This window comes from Ornithodoros turicata, chromosome 4 (genome assembly GCF_037126465.1).
Source record: "Ornithodoros turicata isolate Travis chromosome 4, ASM3712646v1, whole genome shotgun sequence".
Classification (NCBI taxonomy): domain Eukaryota; kingdom Metazoa; phylum Arthropoda; class Arachnida; order Ixodida; family Argasidae; genus Ornithodoros; species Ornithodoros turicata.
This window is the reverse complement of record NC_088204.1, coordinates 66,357,732-66,376,041: the sequence shown is the minus strand read 5'-3', so window position 1 is coordinate 66,376,041 and position 18,310 is coordinate 66,357,732. Positions and strand designations below refer to the sequence as shown.

The window sequence follows — 18,310 nt, the reverse complement described above, 5'->3', positions numbered from 1 at the left end:
CCGTGTCGCCACCGTCGCCCGTGCCGCGGCGCGCCGCGTCGAAGAACAGATGTGTACCGTGTGGTTGCTTGTTGAGCTGATTTGCACTGGTAGATTGAGGTCATTTCTTTCCTCGAATCTGTGTTTTCTCCATGTGTATCATTATCCGAGTGCCCGAATAGCCGTTAGCACCTCCGATCTTCGCTGTCTGTGACGATCTCGGATCTAGCAGACGATGTTACAACCTTCAATTGAGAGGTAAGGCACCGAACCCACTGAACTGTTATGCTTTTTTTGAAACACGCCTTTTGTGCGACAGAAAACACTCTGGCTCTTAATTTAGTGACAGCTTTACCAAAACGAATGTATGTCAATCACGTAGCGCGTACGTGACATTTTCCATCTCTAATTTCTGTTCATTACGCAATTTTAATACACTACGTCTGAGCTTTTAGGCCTATTTTGTGTTGCGACGTCTGTCTCACAAACTTTGATGGGGTCGCAGATCCGTGTGCGATTGAATGTCTCCTCGCGGTCCACTTTAATCCAAATCTTCCGCTAAACAAGATAAATTGCTGTGGAGCCACGCCAAAGGCACACTGGAATTGTTTTCCGCTTTTGAAGTGTGCAGCTATTTCGGTAGCTGGCTCCGTGCTGGCTCCGGACAAAAACGAAATGAATTCGCTAACTTCTTCAGATGGTGTGCTTAGGGACGGGTGTCACCGCGGTACATGTTGCGTTTTCCAATTAAACCTGTCATGGTTTAATGTTCACGCCATTATCTTATGTATCTGCGTTGCACTTGTTGCATGTCTTCGCCTGTTACTTCGTGAAGGGCGCTGTATGTGGCATACGATTAATTGCTCGACTAAGATATTGGAGTATGTTGCTATTTGCCATTTTATAGGTGTGTTGATCAGAAGTGGTGTATATAATGCAGTGTTATTGCTGCCAAATATAATAAAAGCGAATATAGCGGCGTCCTTTCTGTTGCGTGCAGTACCCACTGCATTGTAACGTGGAAGCAAGAAATGAACAAGGTAAAACGCTCATTGCAAGCATTTTTGTTGAGCCTCGTAAGATATTTTTTTTCCTTCGCTTACAGTTGACGTAGTCCTTGTTGTTGCTTCACTCAGTGAGAGATATGGTATGAGCTGGAGCGCTGTTGGTTTTGTTGTATAAAGCGTACGGTTTTTCCATTGAGCACCAACAAAAACCTTGTTGTGGAGGCAGAAGCTGCAGGACATCTTGTTTGGGTCACTAAAGTGCTTTATCTCGACGCTAGGAATGCACGTAAGAGGTTTATGGCGTTGGGTACATGCCAGGGCATTCTTGCTACTGCTCAAGGCTACCCTTGTTGTGTTGAACATCATCGCATATGTTGATTACATTTGCTAGGCATCGCGTTTGTATGGAAGTCACATCAGTAGCCTGCAGAAGACCAAAAAAAAAAAAAAAAGAGAAACATCAGGACAACTGAGAGCATCTACTTCTCACCATGAAGTCGCTCCTTTATCATTTACAGAACTAATTTCGACAGTCCTGAATACGTTCATCGGCAGATTAGGAAGCACACTGACGAACGGCTGATGCAACTCAACTGGTTGTGTATGATAGCAGACGATCGTGTAGCAGACGACGCTCTAGTGCGCGATAAGAGGCAGCAGATGGCCGGTGCTTTTTCAGAATAATCTCCGTTCGCTTTGTCATTTGTTGCCGTTTCTTCTTTTGTCCCTCTATTTTTGTGTTTAAAAAAAAAGCGCGCGCGTTTTGTGTAGCGCAATTGTTTTTTGCAGCATTCGTGGTGGCAGTGTGTACAGCTAGACCATATTTAGTGAGTCTATGTACAGCAACTGTCGTCTGCAAAAGACATATACTACTCCACTGATCAGTGATATACTCGCGAGCTGGAGGTATAGCTTTGTTTTCCCGTTGATATATTTCTAAGGATTAAAGATAATCTGGAGCAGCGACATCCCCTCCCAATCGTGCCTGTGCCAAGCTTTTTGACTTGTTACATTTTATGCATCGGGCATGTCTGATCCTTCACAAATGTTCGAAGTTTGTTCGCAACCTATGTTAACTCTAGAGTTAACTATGTTAACTCTAGGTCCGCAGTATACATTTTGACGTCACAGGCCCGTCTACCTGTCACATGTTCTATGCTGTGCGAGTTCTTTTCTGACGTAGTCTAGCAGACGACATGCATTGTTGAGTCAGTTTAAACAGAGCAAAAGCTATTTTTCTTATTTTTTATCTCATTTCCAGTAGGCTACATTAAAGAAATACGTATAAACTGTCCGATGCATTCAAGGAGTTTTCTCAAGCGGACCTGCGGTTCCGAAGTCCACCGTGCCAAAGGGATGACCTTGAATGGTTACCACCTGTTCGCCGTCTGCTGCTTTTACGAAATCTGTTTACGGCGTGCAGTTTTCTCAAAAGGAGCATGACTGGGCCACGCCGGAAAATGTTTTAATAAAGGACGTGGAAAAAGTAGATAAAGCAACGATTTAGGACGCGCTGACGCGAATCCGTCGGGACGCCTTGTTTTTTTTCTTTTTCCTCTTTGTGCCTTCAGCATTCGCGAAAAAAATCGCGTTTTCGTGAATGGTGCGGCACGAATTCCAGTAGCCATTTCAAAACCTAGAAACAAGGAGGGCAGTTCTCTCGTTAGTAGCAGAAACTGTGGAGGAAAATGATAAAGCCGAGTTCGGTTTTGAGGATGCGTTATGTATCTTCCTGCTATGTAGTATTGAGCTGCGATGCGGATATCTAGGTTGCACGGTACGAAATGTTCATGTCAGGAAAAAAAAAAAAAAAGAAGAAAAGAACGCGGGATGAAAAAAGTGCATTATTTCACCAGATAGAAGAACGGGTTCGGTGGATGGTTTTGTGAGACAGACGACAAAACTAAGAACTCGTTGATTGCTGACCGGTGTTATTTCTAATGGATCCAATCTAGTAAAAAATGTTGGCCTGCATTGGGTACAACTTCCCATCGGACGCAGACAGTCGCATAGATAGTAGATAGTTTGCATGTAGTTCTTAGATCTCATTCAGGTTTTGTGGTTTGGTGCCAAAACCTGTCTTTTCTTTGTTGTACACGTGTTTCTGGCTTGTATATTTGTCATTCTGAACATATTGTCTGGATCTCAGGAAAACATTAACGGAACACTTCGGCTTGCCTAAAACACGTTTTAGTTTGATATGAATATGCTTACAACAAAACTATAATTAACGTGTCTGACGTATCTACCAATTATGTCAGCCACGGGTCACGAACGTGAGCGAAATTTTGCGACCACGTCTACGACGTGTGTTTCACGTCACTGATTCTTAATATAATGCAGAAACTGTCGTCCTATCAGCTATTTGGGTCATTAAAACGTAGCTGGACAACCTCACAGAATTACATTTCCTGATAAAATTTTGTGTAATTCCGCAAATGTTGTAAAACGAAGGTTTCGTAATGCGGTTTGTGACGACGTATTATCTAGCTTTCCCTATTTGCTTTTTTGACATGCCAAAAGGTTATCAAGGAAGCTGGGAGGCTGCGTCACTCGGAAATGCGATGTCTCGAAACTTCGTTTCATCGAGATGTTCGCTATATCGTGGATCGTTATACCGAGGAATTCGTTAAATAGGTGTTCGTTATATCGAGGAGTTCGTTAAATCGTTATTCGTTATGTCGAGTTAATCGTTCGTTTTCGCGAGGTATATTCGCTAAATCGTTGGTTATGTCAGAGTATGCGTCGAATAGTGGTTCGTTATATCGAGACATTCGCTATATATAGGCACTTGCTACGTCGTAGTGCATCATATCAGGGAAGTGGAGTAATGTGGGGTTCGCGAACCGCGAGTTTGCAGCAGTGAAAGTGATTATACAACAACGTCAATAAAAAAAAAAATAAAAAAAAGAGAGAGGGAGAGAGAGGACTGCTTCCCCGCGGGAATCCTCATCCACGAGAGGGGTCACATGCTTTGGTGACAGTGGGCATCTAACATAGAGGGACGTTGTCGCTGCTGCGTGGCACACAGGAAAGCGGAATGTTTTGCTGGTTGTGTAAGTGTGACTTCTCGTGATTTACCGCTTATGCTGAAGAGCTCAAACCTTTTCATTCTATTGTATGGAGTGACTGCAAGTTTTGTGACTGACTTCCACGGGGTAACCGATAGTTAGAGCAGGTAGCTGCTTTCTCAAAAGTAGCTATTAGATTGTTTACTTTCGTCAGGTGCATGTGTACCTACGGTGTACCACACTTTCTCCGGGCGCACCGTGGTCAGGGAGGCGTCGTGTTCATCCCGAACCCGTACCGTACGGCGAGTGCAGGTGCACTTGTGCAAAGTGGCTAAATTTAACCTGAAAGCAAAATCATTGAAAATAATCGATAGGAAGTGCTCAATGCGTTGACCAGGTCCCACTCGTCGGCAAGCGTATAGCAATTCCTTTGAGAACGGCGACATTGACAAGGGCACAAAAGAATGGATATTCTCTATAGCAGCATGAAATTGCGGACGATCTTTTAGTAGCAATGAAATGAGGCTCATTAATTAGGCTCCTTACTGGACTGTGCACGAGGATCTTGAAATTAAAATAATTACTACAAGGCTGCATTGAGTTGGGCTGCAGGGGCGGCGGAAGGGGGGCCGGGGATTACAGGGGTTACTGTAGACACTCTGAATTTGTGAAGGTGACGCAAAATTCCCATGAGGTAAAATACCCATGGAGGTGAGGCGCCAAAGTGTTACCTCAGGTGCCGCATGCGAATAAAATGCCATAAACCCTTTTCCTTTGTCTTTTTGGGACCCGGACATGACTTGGTGGTGGCGGTGGGAGATGGGAGGGGTCGCCGGTTGGGATCTGGGGTCCCCGTGTATCAGGACATTGCGCCGCCTCTGGGCTGTATAGTGCAGGTATACAGCTTGCGCTGGGGACCTGCGGGACCGCTTGCACGAAACTCTTTGAGTGTGACCACTCAGAGTTTCGTGCAAGCGGGCCCTGGGGTTGACAGCGTTCTCATTTGGTTGTCACGATTGGGAGGCAAGCATTTGATTTCTCTGTCGGGTGCGGACAGATGCTGTACAACATTGCACTTCATCAGCAGCAGCAGGACGGTGTTCCTGACAGGAACCATGAAGGCGCTGAACAACTATATTGAGTCTATTTTTTGCAACTGGCACACTCTCACTGCGGGAAAGAGGTCAATAATCGCCAGCATGTTACCAGGTATAACAAGGCGGCATTCAGTCGAGAGTGCTTATCGTCCGTGTCACTTATTCTCCGGAGCACTTGTCGATGCAGCACTCGCAACATTTTGATCGCTTCGAATGGCAGAAGGACGCACAATCGATTCTCTATGGAGCGGAACAGAAACGAGACGTGCTGTACCTTGTTTGCAAAATCTGTCGCCGCTAGCAATAGGAACCAGGTACATGCTGGAATGATTTCCTTCTACAATGGACGTCGGTGGACGTGAAGTGAATGCTGATGTTCAGCTGTGAAGTGACTGACAACAAGCGCAGGCAGCGTGGTGACAAACGCAAAACAGGTCGCCTCTATTCATTGAGATGTATACTGTGGTTTATGTCTCGCACTCTGTTTTCCACACCACAAGGCAGTTGCAGAGATGGTTACAGAATGCGAGCCATAAACCCACTTTGCATCCCAATAGACAGAGACAACCCTTTTTGCGTTTGTGCCACGCTCAGGGTGTCGAACCGAAAGGTTTTTCGTTCCGGTTTTCGTTTCAGTTCAAAGAAAACGGTTCAGTTCCGGCTCAGCTCCGGAGTAAAAAATAACGGTTCGAAACCGGTTTGAACCGGTTCAGTTTCACATGGTGTAAGGAGAATTGATTAAAATAATCCCCTTTATTCTTTCCAACACAGAGAGAAATAAATTGTGAGGTTAGAAGGTCCTACCATGTAACTTAGAGACAAAAACAAGGAGCCCGTCGATGGATGCCATGTCTTGTGCACTTGAGGTCTTGCGTTACGTACCCTTGAAGGCCAAATAGTTCAGTTTTGCATTTGAACCGAAAAATTTTCGGTTTCCCTCCGGATCATAAAATTTTGTTTCGGCTTTCATTTCATTCTGGTTCGTCCAAAAATAACGTTTTTTTTTTTTTTCGGTTTTCGGTTCGCTTCGGAACCCTGGCCACGCTGTCTGGCTGCATTGTCAGTCACTTCACAACTGTGGAAACTACCTCGTGATTTGGGCAACAGCTTTGTAGTTGTATATACGGCTACGGCAGATATTGGTCGCTCGAATGAGATATACTAGCTTCCTTGTTGTCGTTGTATGGATTACGCGCTCTTTGTTTTACGGTGGTCACTATATGGCCAAAGCCAGCGCTGATTCCAGTTAGGCTGTTTGTCACAGCTTATCGATGGACAAAGGGGGAAAGAATGTTTCAGTCTCTGGGTATTCTGCCAAACCCGTTTACATTCATAACTTTAATCATTCTATCTTTGCGCGCCCGCACTCGTTTCGTTCCCTTCTCCTCTCTCCGGACGTACTTACACAGCGGTCGTTAATGGGCCCTATCAAGCCGTGGCTTTAACAAAAGTCGCGACTTGTACCTTCGTGATTATGCATGTTTTGCGAACGAGAAGTTTCATTGACTTGAAGTTTCCTATTGGCTTCGCTCAAAATGAAGCCAGCTCAAATTCCATTAAAGGGCCACTCAAGTACGAAAATTGTCCTCGCGGAATGAGACATGGCGTTATCGAGACACCAACACAAAAAGAACAAGATTCATTCACTGCGTCGTTCGCGATTTATGAGAGAAAGAAACTGCGAACTCCCTCTCCTCCTCAAGATGCCCGACAATGCGGAGAACCCTCGGATTGGTCTCCTCAAACGACCTCCCGCGGTGATTGGACAAATCATTTGCGGAAACCAATCGGAGTGCGCTCCGCATTGTTGACCTTCTGGAGAAGGAGTGGGAGAGGGTAATTTGCGGTTTCTTTCGCTCATGAATCGCAAACGACGCAACCGATGAGTCGCGTTCCTTTTGTGTGCTAAAGAAACAAAAGAAAAAAAAATCCCCCGCAGAAAGTCGGATACAATTACTAATGCACTACGACTACGTGTTTGTGGTTATAGTCATCGGCTTTGCGTTGTGTTCTTCGGTTCTCCTTCTAAAAATTACTGATTGCTCGCAATGTAGTTAGCAGCCCAGGGCGTAATATTTTCTTTTTTACAAAAGTACCTTTTAACACCGTCTAGGCACCAGGGTAGGACATCCTTACTACGTACATACATCCGGTGCAGCACAACAAGCAAAAACAGTTAACTTGACGTTTCGGAAGCCAGTGTTCAAGTAAATAGGCTCTGGGTTGTATTTCTTGTCTTCTGACGGTGGATGTCGCGTGACTTCCGGAACGTCAAGGCAACCGTTTCTACTTGTTGTGTTACACCGGTATATTCTATACGTGTAGTAAAAAAAAGTACCTTTATTGCGCAAACATTAGTGACCATGATCTGAATAAGGTATTACGCAGGTAGCACATGAATGAATGGCACACAGAGTATGAAATCCCCAGATAAACTGATAAAGGGCTCCATTCATCAAGCTAATCTTCTCTGTTGGAAGGCAGTACCCTCGATAAGGTGTTCAACTTCCTGTCATATGTTACACACAAACAGTTTGTTTGCCATTTTTCTCGTGGTGGTGGAGAAAGGCTCAAGTGCCTCAGGTACAGGGGCGGATTTAAGGGTCTGTCATGGGGGGGGGGCGGTCGCCCCCCCCCCCCCCCCCTCCGCTCTAAATCCGCCCCTGCTCAGGTACTGGTGTCTTTTCGTGCCGATGATGTTCCTCGTGCTGCATTTTCACTTATTTGAAGACGATATAAATATGCTCGTATATCTTTTATACAAAGACACGTATTTACTCGCACGACAAGAGAGTTCGAGTGTCGCGTTTGAACCTCTTGCGTACGCCGCGCGCAAAGAGCTTGCAGCCCCCAATCTGACCCCGCCGGATAGGAGCACTAACGTAGCCATACAAGAATAATAATACAGCGTTTTAGTATCGTAGTACGCTATCGCCTTTGCGTGCATAAGGAACAGCGTGGTGTTTCTGCGCAGTGCGCGAACCTCTCTCTATGTTTTGCGCGTGCGCAGAACCACCATCGCTATTTCTTACGTACGCAAAGGCGCTAGCGTGCGATGCACCAAAACTCTCTAATATTTTGGGAGATGTTCTACGGGAACAACGCAATTCACTTTGCGTGCCGCGCGCAAATACAGTATTCCAAAGCTGCGGGCGCACGCAGCGCGCAAAGGTGGCCTTGCGATCGGCGCGCGCTCAGTGTGCACGCGACATTGGCCCAATCTTCTGCGAAATGGCTACGAAAATGTTGGCATATTTTTCTCCCGCGTATTTCGCGCACACGGACTCTCTCGTTTCTCTCTCGCCACAATGTCGTCTTGGCTTTAAATAGCGCGTTCATTACGCGAGTAAACGCTTTGTCTTTCTTTTTTGTTTTTTTTATCGGGCACGAATTAACCCGATGCCCGCCGCTTACAGCGCCGTGTACTTGACGCATGCTGCGCTTCTGCTTACAGCCACATCTTGAAAACGAGAGGCAGGCCCCACCAGAGGCTTTTACCATGAACAGAATGAGCATCGTCGCCGCCGCAGTCGGGGGCTCCGCAACACCTGGCGGGGCCTCGAGCAAAGGCTACGACTACCTCCTCAAATTCCTCCTCGTCGGCGATAACGACGTGGGGAAGGGGGAGATCTTGGGGGGCCTGGAGGACGGCGCCCTCGAGTCCCAGTTCGACGGGGGCCCTGGCGGTGGGGCCTTCCCGTCCTGCAGAACGACAACCGTGCTTCTGGATGGAAAGCGTATTCGACTTCAGCTGTGGTATGTAACCGTTTTAGCTGCTGTTTGTTTGAGGGAAATTTCGTTTTCGGCACAGTTCGATTTGTTGTGGGCAGTACCCAGCCGCGTTTGTGTTGTCAAGTGGAGTGATTGTTCCTGCTTCAACTGGCTGGTGAGCTGAAAATGAAATTTTAAGGGTTACGTAACTATTGAGAAGTAAGGAACAGTAAGCAAGCTAGTGGTATGACAACTGAGGACACATATTCCTGAGTATGGGGAGCAAAATAAGAAAAATTTTCATGGGCTGTCACACTCAACTGGAAAGCAGGCTACCTCTGCAGGCAGTAGATTAGCGTAAGGGGTCGATGATAAAGTGTTGCATCTAACACCCTTCAACAGAAACCCAAACGTCAACAAACATTCTGTTAAGCGCAGGAATCAATATATTTCTTGTAAGAAGAATGTGGTCTACAAAATTCCCCTTTCCGGCGGCATTTGTTACGTGGGGCAGACGTCAAGGTGTGCTGTAGACAGTATTAAGGGATCGTTCCCGTGCGGTGATAAACAATGATGCTAACTCAGAAATTGCAAAGCATGTCGCAAGCTGTGCAGGTTGCCAGCCTTTATTAGATAAGATGGGATGCATGAACTATGTCAGTCAGTGATACGAAACAAAGAGCCATCCAGGAATCAATGAAGATAGCAACAACCCCATGTCCGTAGACCTCCCCCTTTCCATTATCAACTTTCTTTCACATTGACAGTGCATACTTGCTGGTTTGAGTTCCGTGTGTGTGTATGTGTGTGTGTCTTGTCTTATTAACACTACCCATACAGAGGGATATGTGTCCTCAAATATCCAGATTTTGCTAATACTGAAGGAAATAGTTGTGTATTCAATTTGAACTGAGAATCGAACTTAGAATTTTATAAACTAACAGGCAAAAAATGGGAGAAGTCTAGCACTTGCAAGTGAATAAGATAAGTACTTGTAGAATTTTATACTTACATTTTGAAGCAAAGGAACATTTCTCTAAAACCGATTGCATTCAAATAGTTTCGAAGCTGCGTGCATAAGCCCAAAAACGCCGAAAGAGAAGGTGTAAAACAAATGTAAGTGCTGCTATGTACTAGGATCCGTATACATATATTGTGTGTGTGTGTGTGCGCTGTTATGCTGCATGTGTATTGTGTTGCGCTGCGTAACTATTCACTTCGTATTTGCTGCAGTTATAGTATTTTTATTCGCTTCTGTTTTAAAGAGGTGCGTGCTGTTGTTGATAACCAGTAGTGGGACAGTGTGGTTTCCACTTTATTCTCTGGTTGTGCCGAAGCTAAGCCGTTAAATATCACTTTTTCCCCCCAAGGGACACGTCGGGACAGGGCCGTTTCTCGACGATAATCCGCTCTTACTCTCGTGGTGCCCAGGGAATCATACTTGTGTACGACATCACAAACCGGTGGTCGTTTGACGGCATCGACCGGTGGCTGCAAGAAGTTGAAGAGGTATGTGACACGGCAGCTCTGTTATAGTTATGGCCTGTTCCAAAGAATAGCCACCTGTACTGAGGTATATCCCATATTGTCTTGTACAGGGGCGGATTCAGGATTGTTCTGAGGAGGGGGTCCAGCCATGGACGGCATGCTAGATACCCGATCTAGGGTCAATTAAACACTATGTGAAGACAGAAATTGAGAAGAGGGTCAGAACATCCGGACCCCCCCTCTAGATCCACCCCTGGTCTTGTACTGCCTTACAAGACGACCTAAATTCTAAAGAAAATGGAAAAAGACTGCAAAGCACCATACCTGACATTAATTTCTAACACTTTGAAATGGTGTGCAGCTGCGACATCGTTGCTGAAGTTCATATTTTTTGTGAGAACTACTCCATTAAGTCGCCGCAATCTGCTACGTCTATAGCGAAGCAATGTACCGTATTTTCACGCGTATTAGCCGCGGCTTATGCGCGATTTATTTTTTTTGCGGACGCTCTGCGGCTTATCCGTGGGTGCGGCTTATCTGGTGACTATTTTTCCTGGTACTTTCCCCATACCCCAGGTTAAACGAAAGGGCCGACAGCGCCTCATGTTTTTCGGAACAGGACCGCCCTGCCAGTGCACGAACAATACCGAACAAGGGCGGGTCCACTCCACATTCGAGTGGACTAACCCGTCAATCCACGAAAAACACGCAACAAGGGCACAGTCCGATCTTAGTAGAACACTAGAACTGACCTCCTTTGTTATACATCATGCCGACACCGGAACATAGACAGGGTTTATGGCCTTCCCCACGCTCTCCTTTGTCGGCAGACCCACAGGAAGGGTTCAGTACACCTGTCATCGGGATAAAATGTGGTCAGCTAAGCGTCAGTTCTCATTTGACGAGAGCAGCAGCATTCGTGGACACGGGCACGGCAGTTAGAGGTGAGGCATAGCTCCAACGCTGAGGCACAGCCATGACAGCGGCTTCAAACTAAAAGTTGTCGACTTCGCGGACAAGTACGGGAACAGGGCAGCTGGCATGGAGTACGGCACTGACGAGCGTTGAGCGACTCTGTTGATTTTGTATGTGCATCACTGGTTTAGCGCACAAAGCAGTCGCGTCGTATTACCCGCGTCTTATCTGCAAAAACATTTTCAAAATGTATCTAAAATCGAGTCCTGCAGCTTATCTGCGGTGCGGCTAATACGCGTGAAAATACGGTAATACTATAGCTCTTCATCCTACAGATGCCTATTTTGTTGCAAAATGTGATATGGGTAGGTGAACTGTTTCAATACTACTGTTTAAACAATACAGTAGTGGCCAAGACAAGACAGAGTCTGAAAAAGAAAAAAAAAAAAAACGTTTTCCCTGCGTCCACTTGGTAACACAGGGATGTCTCTCTCGACACATTGCTGCAGCCAGTTTTCGCAATTAGTTTTTGCAACATGGAATTGTTACGTGCATAACCCACAAGCATGTCCACGTATGGTGTAGCATGCACCTGGAGTGCCAAAGATCCTCATGGGCAACCGACTGCACCTGGCATTCAACAGACAAGTTGAAGAGGAAGCGGCCAAAGGGTATGCGCGAAAGAACGGCATGGCCTTCTTCGAAGTGAGTCCGCTCTGCGACTACAACATCACCGAATCCTTTGTGGAACTGTCACGCATGGCTCTGCGGCGCAACGGCATGGAGCGGCTGTGGCGGACAAATCGCGGTGAGCCATCATTCATTGTTAAAGCCCTGGATTTTCTGCTGCGGAAAATCTCAAATTCTGCAGTTTTCTGCGGCAAGTGCTTGCGCATCTAGGCCGAGAGAAATATACAAAGACAAAATTTTTATTAACTTGCGTGACGTAGAAGTAAAGTGTCTACAAATAAAAAAAAAGTTACAGCTGAGCATCACGTGGTATTTTATGCTGTTTTAACACTAGCATAACATAGTTAACACTAATGGCAGAAAAACAATCGGGCACTTTCTTAGAATTCCTCTGTACCGTACCAATTTTTGCATCCTTGTTTCCCCATGTGGCAAAGTTTAGCTGTTGCACGCTTCACCATGAGGAGTGCGCTTGATGGCATTGGCAGATGAGAGCAAAACAGAAGTAGTAAAGACAGGATGGATGCAGGCTTAACCAGTGTTGCCAGCGTCAGATGCGTGGTACACGTTTATTTTCGTCTCAGTTTTGTGGTGCAGGAAAGGGCGTCATGAGCCATAGGTACGTCCTTATCTGGCACCAAAGCTTTGTTCCTGAGTCAAGATTTGTAGTTGCGTGAACTTCCATACAAAACCCCAAATTCCGAGCATTTTCGCGGAAAAGTCGGGGCCTTATTCATTGTGCAGCTACCTCTTTTGTCGTGGTGCGACACTTCCCAAGCCATACGCAAGCTGTGACTGCAGCCTTGTGCAGATAGACAACTTAATTAATTTGAACTTGGTTTGGACAGTTTTTCTGCCACCTCTTACACATTTCGGATAGTTCAACCTAATTTCTGATCCGATCAGAGTCAGATTAACGAGAGTCTACTTTACCGCAACTGGCTTAAAGGCCGATATCAGGTACCTTATCATCTGAAACTTCTGAATATCTGCACAACTCATTCTTTGTATCATATGCGCTTTCAGGGTGTCTACCAACCTGGAAAACAGGGAATTATCAGGGAATTTTGATGCGACTGGAAAAGTCGGGGGATTGTCAGGGAATTTGCACAAAAGGCAGCTGAAGCGAGGGAGAACCGCAGACAAGTGCCGTCACCATGCGCAGTGAATCGCGAATGCTGATGAGTGGTTGAGTGGCCACGCTGCAGCAATGTTGCCGCAGGTAGCAGTTCGCCAATACGACTAGCTCAGAGGCAGAAAAGTAGGGCAGTCTTACTAATTTCTCAATAAATTGCCTGTTTTACGAGGGATCTGGTACCAAAACGTAGCAGCATGCACCATGTTCCCTTCTAAGTTGGTCAGGGAATTCGCTTGAAATAGTCCGTGAAAACCTGGAAAAGTCAGGTAATTTGAAGGCTACAGTTTAGTAGACACCCCGGCTTTGGCTGCGTTCCAATACTCAGCGCAGGAGAAGCTGTCTGAATGGACAGCTAGGTAGACACCTTATCGGCGGATATTTGGGACAAACTTGCGGACTTGGCGCCGCTATCGCCATCTGTCATGGCCCGTAGGAACTTTAATTCCGCAATTTGGTTTAAACGCCGCGTAATTCATTTATAAACGCTCAAATAATTAAATAATTCAACTCAATTGTCGATGCATTCTTCCTGCGTATCGTTATATTGCAGAACACAGTGATCAGCGAAAATGCCGTCACGGCTCATTGCTCTTACGGCGTAGTATTCCAATAAATGCGCGATTCTTATATTTTCAATAAATAAATTAGATAAAATACCTCTTTTTTGGACTTATTGTTGAACGTCGTAAACGCACCAGACCTAAAAGCATCGATGTCGTCGACAAGCGTATTAATTTTCACGGCTGCTGTCAGCGACGATCACTGAGACGCATAGCTAGTGTGCATCGATGCAGACCAGGCGAAAGACGCCTGGATAGCAGTCTAGGCGGGAATTGGAACAAACCTTAACATGGCGGCACTTCCGGTTAGACCGCTAGGCAGTCGACTAACCGGGCTATTGGAACGCAGCCTTTATGTGCACTATGCTTACCACTCACTCAAACTTTCAGCGTGACAATAAGCTAATAGAGTACCTGGCCATGTTTCAGTACTGTCGCTGCAAGAGCTGTGCTGCAGAACCATCGTGGCCCGAACCACCGTCTACAGCATCGAGCAGCTTCCTCTGCCTACCTCCATGAAGTCGTGCCTAAAGTCCTACGCCATGACTTCGCACCCGCGCACAAACTTTACACAGTCGCACAAATCGCTGCGCAAGCATCGACACAGGCGCCACTCTGCATCCGCGGCACTCCACTGCCGCAAGAGCTGCTGCATCTCGTAGCAGACGTGCACGTGATATCGTCACGGAAGGAGGGCCGAATCATCGACGTTCGTGTGCCCGCTGCAACAGACCTGTCATCGGCAGTGGGCCTTTAAACACAGTGTCTCGCGAACCGAGCGGGACGTTACGTTTTTGAGTGTTTTTATTTTTACGTCGATCGCAGGGAGTGGAATACTCCTCCAGTGTTCACCGAAAATCCTCGGAAATGAACAAAAATAATGTAGCCGTTTCTGAGGCTAGCGTAGGAAAAGAGTATTTTACGGATTTTCAAACAAGGCGAATCGTGCAAAAATTTGTTTGACGTAAACATCCCACGACTTCACGTGCGGTTTTTACGCAACGTCCCGTCGAAGTCCGTGTGACAGTGTTGTTGAACGAATGCCCTCACCGTATTCCACGAGCTGTCGTCGAACTTTTTTTTTGGACGGCACAAATTTTGGTGTTGTTGCGTACGGCGCATGTGTGTATAGTCGTCTGTGTGTGTGTATGTGTGAATGGGATGTGTACATAGATGTGACCAGGTGCACAGTGCTGTTTGGGACAACAAAGTGCCGCGACAGTGTGTTTTGGGCCGTAACGCTTTTTCCTCCCCCGACTTGCTCCCCTGCGGCTCGGAGCTCGCTGCAGCGGGAGACTCTCCGGCGTGGTACAAATTCGCAGTGTCGGACGATTTAATTTTTTTCCGCAGTATTCAGAAGGGTTGTGAAAGATTCAGCCACAAACTTTTTTTTAGGAATGTGCTAGACTTATCTCGACGTGTTGGATGTTATTCGTCACGTGACATAGTTTTTCACTGTAATAGATTGATGACTGCTGTGTAGCCATAGATGACTAGGGTTAGTAAACACTGCATTTTTTTATACACCATTTTCTAGCAGTGGGGGACGAGGCGCAGGATAACGACGGCAAAAAATACTTGCACGATACACGGTTCCGTTGTGCTTGAGACTTTTTTTCTTTTTGCTTAAATTTACCGCAAAATGTGGTGCGCTTGACAGCATATAAAAATACTGCGCTCATTTAATCGCTGGACTGAAATTTTATTTGACCACGCGCACGACGTCTAGCGCAATTACGAGGAAGACAAGTAACCGAATCATTACAGCTTTCCGGGATGACACAGCTAATTTTGCCCTGCAGCAGCTTCGTTAATTTCATGTAAGCACCTTTTGTGAGCGAGTGTGGTTCCACAAATACTTCGCGACAAGTGAAGTGTGTATCTGCCCAACAAGATCTGCAGAGTGCAGCAGGTGCGCAGTTTATGCCAAAGAGTTGAGTCGTCTTTGCTTGTATCTACACATACAGTTTATCCATATTATTATTATATAGTTTATCAATTTGTGCAGATTATTTTGTATCGTGCAGCAAAGGTGTTCAATAAGATCTTTAGTGCCCGCACGTGTTCATTTTGATTAAAAATACGAACACTGAACCGGTGTGCAGACATTGGTTTGTCACTGTGCAGTTCTTGACACCAGTCAGTGGAATGGTTGAAAAGCACGCATCCTGGCGGCATAGATATGCAACAAAAAGGGACTAGGGGCGACAATACACACAAACAAGGTCTTGTGTGCATACTTTTTTTTTTTTTTTTTAATTATGGACGATTTACTTATCCATATTCCCACACCACCCATGAGGGCATTACGGTGGAGGGTTCAGTACCGTAATTTCACGCGTATAAGCCGCGGGACCCATTTTGAGGAACGTTTTGAAAATTTTCGGGCAGATAAGCCGCAGGCAATATGACGCGACTGACTTGTATGACAAAGGAGACAATACAAAAGGCCATAAACCCTGTGGTTCATACTCATGGGACGGCATGGTGTACAACAAAGGAGGTCAATTCTAGTGTTCTACCAAGATCGGATTGTGCCCTCGTTGCGCATTTTTCATGGATCGACGGGTGAGTGACCTTCCAGATGACATGAATCACTGTCACCACTTTCGTTAACGCTGCTTGGGGGAAGGCACCAGGAAGGTCAGTCTACTCTAACGTGGACGCGCCCCTGTTACGTATTGTTCGTGCATTGGCAGGGTGGTGCTGTTCCAGAGATACTGTCGGCCCTTTCGGTAAAACCGGCATACAGGGAAAATACCAGGGAAAAATAGTCATCAGATAAGCCGCAGAGTGCCCGAGAGAAAAAACCTTGCATAAGCCGCAGCTAATACGTGTGAAATTACAGTACATCAGACAAAAAACAGTCCGCAACGATTGAATGATACACACATCATTCAGAGTGCTTACTGCACGAAGAAAAACGTATATAGTGAAGCTAGAAATAGAGTTTCATCACATGCGATACTAGACTAACCAGTTTTGAACACGCACACAGACATGGCTAGCCTTTTCATCCTATGGTCAACATGAACGATTCACAGGGCACACAATTCCAGCAAAATTGTGTCCACTGCGCTACTTATCTATTCCGAACAAAAGTACGAGAGGTGTTCAAGTCAAACTGGGACTTTTCATTTTTCGTAAAAGTAAAATGAACTTACAGGCGAGAAATTAGTTTTATTTTTTAACGTAATCTCCAGCTGCACTAATGCACTTGTCCCAGCGTTTCACGAGGGCTTGGATGCCAGCAGCGTAGACATCCTTACCGGCGCGTAGCAGCCATGATGGGACCGCATTCTTGACCTCATCGTCTCAGCTGAAGTGGCGGCCCCCAAGGAACGCCTTCAGTGTCCCGAAGAGGTGGAAATCGCTGGGGCCGGGGTCTGGACTGTAAGGGGGATGTTGCAGCAACTGCCAAGTGGCCAAGGTCCTGTAAGGTGCATGCCATGAGATGCACGGTATGCGGGCATGCATTGTCCTGTAGGAGGAGGACTCGTTTGTTGATCAGACCCGGCCGCTTTTGCTTCAGCGCCTTATGCACATGCCTGAGAACATGGCAGTAATATGCACTATTGATGGTGGTACCACTTGGCAAAAAATCAACATGAACAACACCAGCCTTGTCCCAGAAAAGCCGTGGCCATGACCTTACCCGCAGACGGGGTGCTTCGGAACTTCTTGGGAGCTGGAGAGCCCGGATGCTTCCACTGTTTTGATGCGCGTTTAGACTCAGGAGTGAAATGGTGCACCCACGTTTCATCGCACGTGATGATCTGGTCAAGGAATGGCTGTCCTTCAGTGTCGAAACGGTACCTTAGCTCTTGGGAGATTTCCAGTCTTCTCTGGCGGTCAAACACTGAGAGCTGCCTCTGGACCCAACAGGCACTAACTTTCCGAAACTGGAGGTGTTCATGAATGATAGTGTTCAACGTTCCCACAGAAAGGTCAGTCTTTCGAGCCAGTTCGAGACATGTTATCCGTCGGTCCTTGAGGATCAGGCGCTCCACAAGTTGGATGTTCTCAGGAACTCTGACACTGGGCTCTGAGCCACCCCAGCCAGGATCGTCCTGCACTGATGTACGGCCGTCTCGGAACCGTTTGCACCACTCAAACGCTTTGCTGCGGCTAAGTGTATTGTGGCCATACTGAGCCTGAAGTCTTCTGTGAATTTGAGATGTACTTTACGCCTTCATCCACGAGAAACTTCATGACAATTCGCTGTTCGATGTGCGTGCTCATCTCGTTGTCGGCCATCTTGTCCAGCACGTGTCTTCTGTTTTGCACAAACTTTGGACCACGTGGTGAACACGGAGGCCTGTCACGTGTGAAAATGACGAAAAAGAAGCTGCGCGAGCCATTTGTTCTCTCAGGAGACAGAAAGTCCCGGTTTGACTTGAACACTCCTCGTAAATTCTCCCGCGAAAGCCGCTGTTCTGGTACAAAACACCGCAGTGACTAGACGCCCCAGTTTAGACAGCACTCAGTCCCATTTTTACAGCTGTAGTCCCACTGGACTGCGGGTGGGATGGCGTTCTGTCCCGCTTTTGGCTGCAACAAACCCCGAATGGAGAACAGAGGCAGCTAGACAGTGGAAGAGCTTTCAATTTCCATGTGGCCCTTTCCTGGATCGCATTTTTCCACTATGTAAGTCTGGAACTTTCCGATGTGTTTGCTAACAAGCCATTACCAGAGCCGAAAGCAAAGCTCACTT

At 46.5% G+C, this 18,310-nt stretch overlaps 1 protein-coding gene across 1 annotated transcript; it reads left to right on the top strand.

Annotated features, from left to right (window-relative positions):
- The first annotated feature begins 21 nt into the window (after positions 1 to 21).
- Positions 22 to 15,704, top strand: LOC135391740 (ras-related protein Rab-40B-like). The gene is made up of 5 exons (XM_064622160.1): positions 22 to 237; positions 8,549 to 8,850; positions 10,176 to 10,314; positions 11,794 to 12,016; positions 14,026 to 15,704. Exons 2-5 carry the CDS (start codon positions 8,594 to 8,596, stop codon positions 14,256 to 14,258), a joined length of 852 nt encoding a protein of 283 aa, XP_064478230.1. The 5' UTR covers positions 22 to 237; positions 8,549 to 8,593; the 3' UTR covers positions 14,259 to 15,704.
- Positions 15,705 to 18,310: the final 2,606 nt, after the last annotated feature.

Excerpts from the sequence above, each read along its gene's own strand:
- LOC135391740 (XM_064622160.1), top strand. The coding sequence starts at position 8,594 with ATGAACAGAATGAGCATCGTCGCCGCCGCAGTCGGGGGCTCCGCAACA. Across the intron at positions 8,851-10,175 it reads CGTATTCGACTTCAGCTGTG|GGACACGTCGGGACAGGGCC; the intron begins GTATGTAACCGT and ends TTTCCCCCCAAG. Across the intron at positions 12,017-14,025 it reads GCTGTGGCGGACAAATCGCG|TACTGTCGCTGCAAGAGCTG; the intron begins GTGAGCCATCAT and ends GCCATGTTTCAG.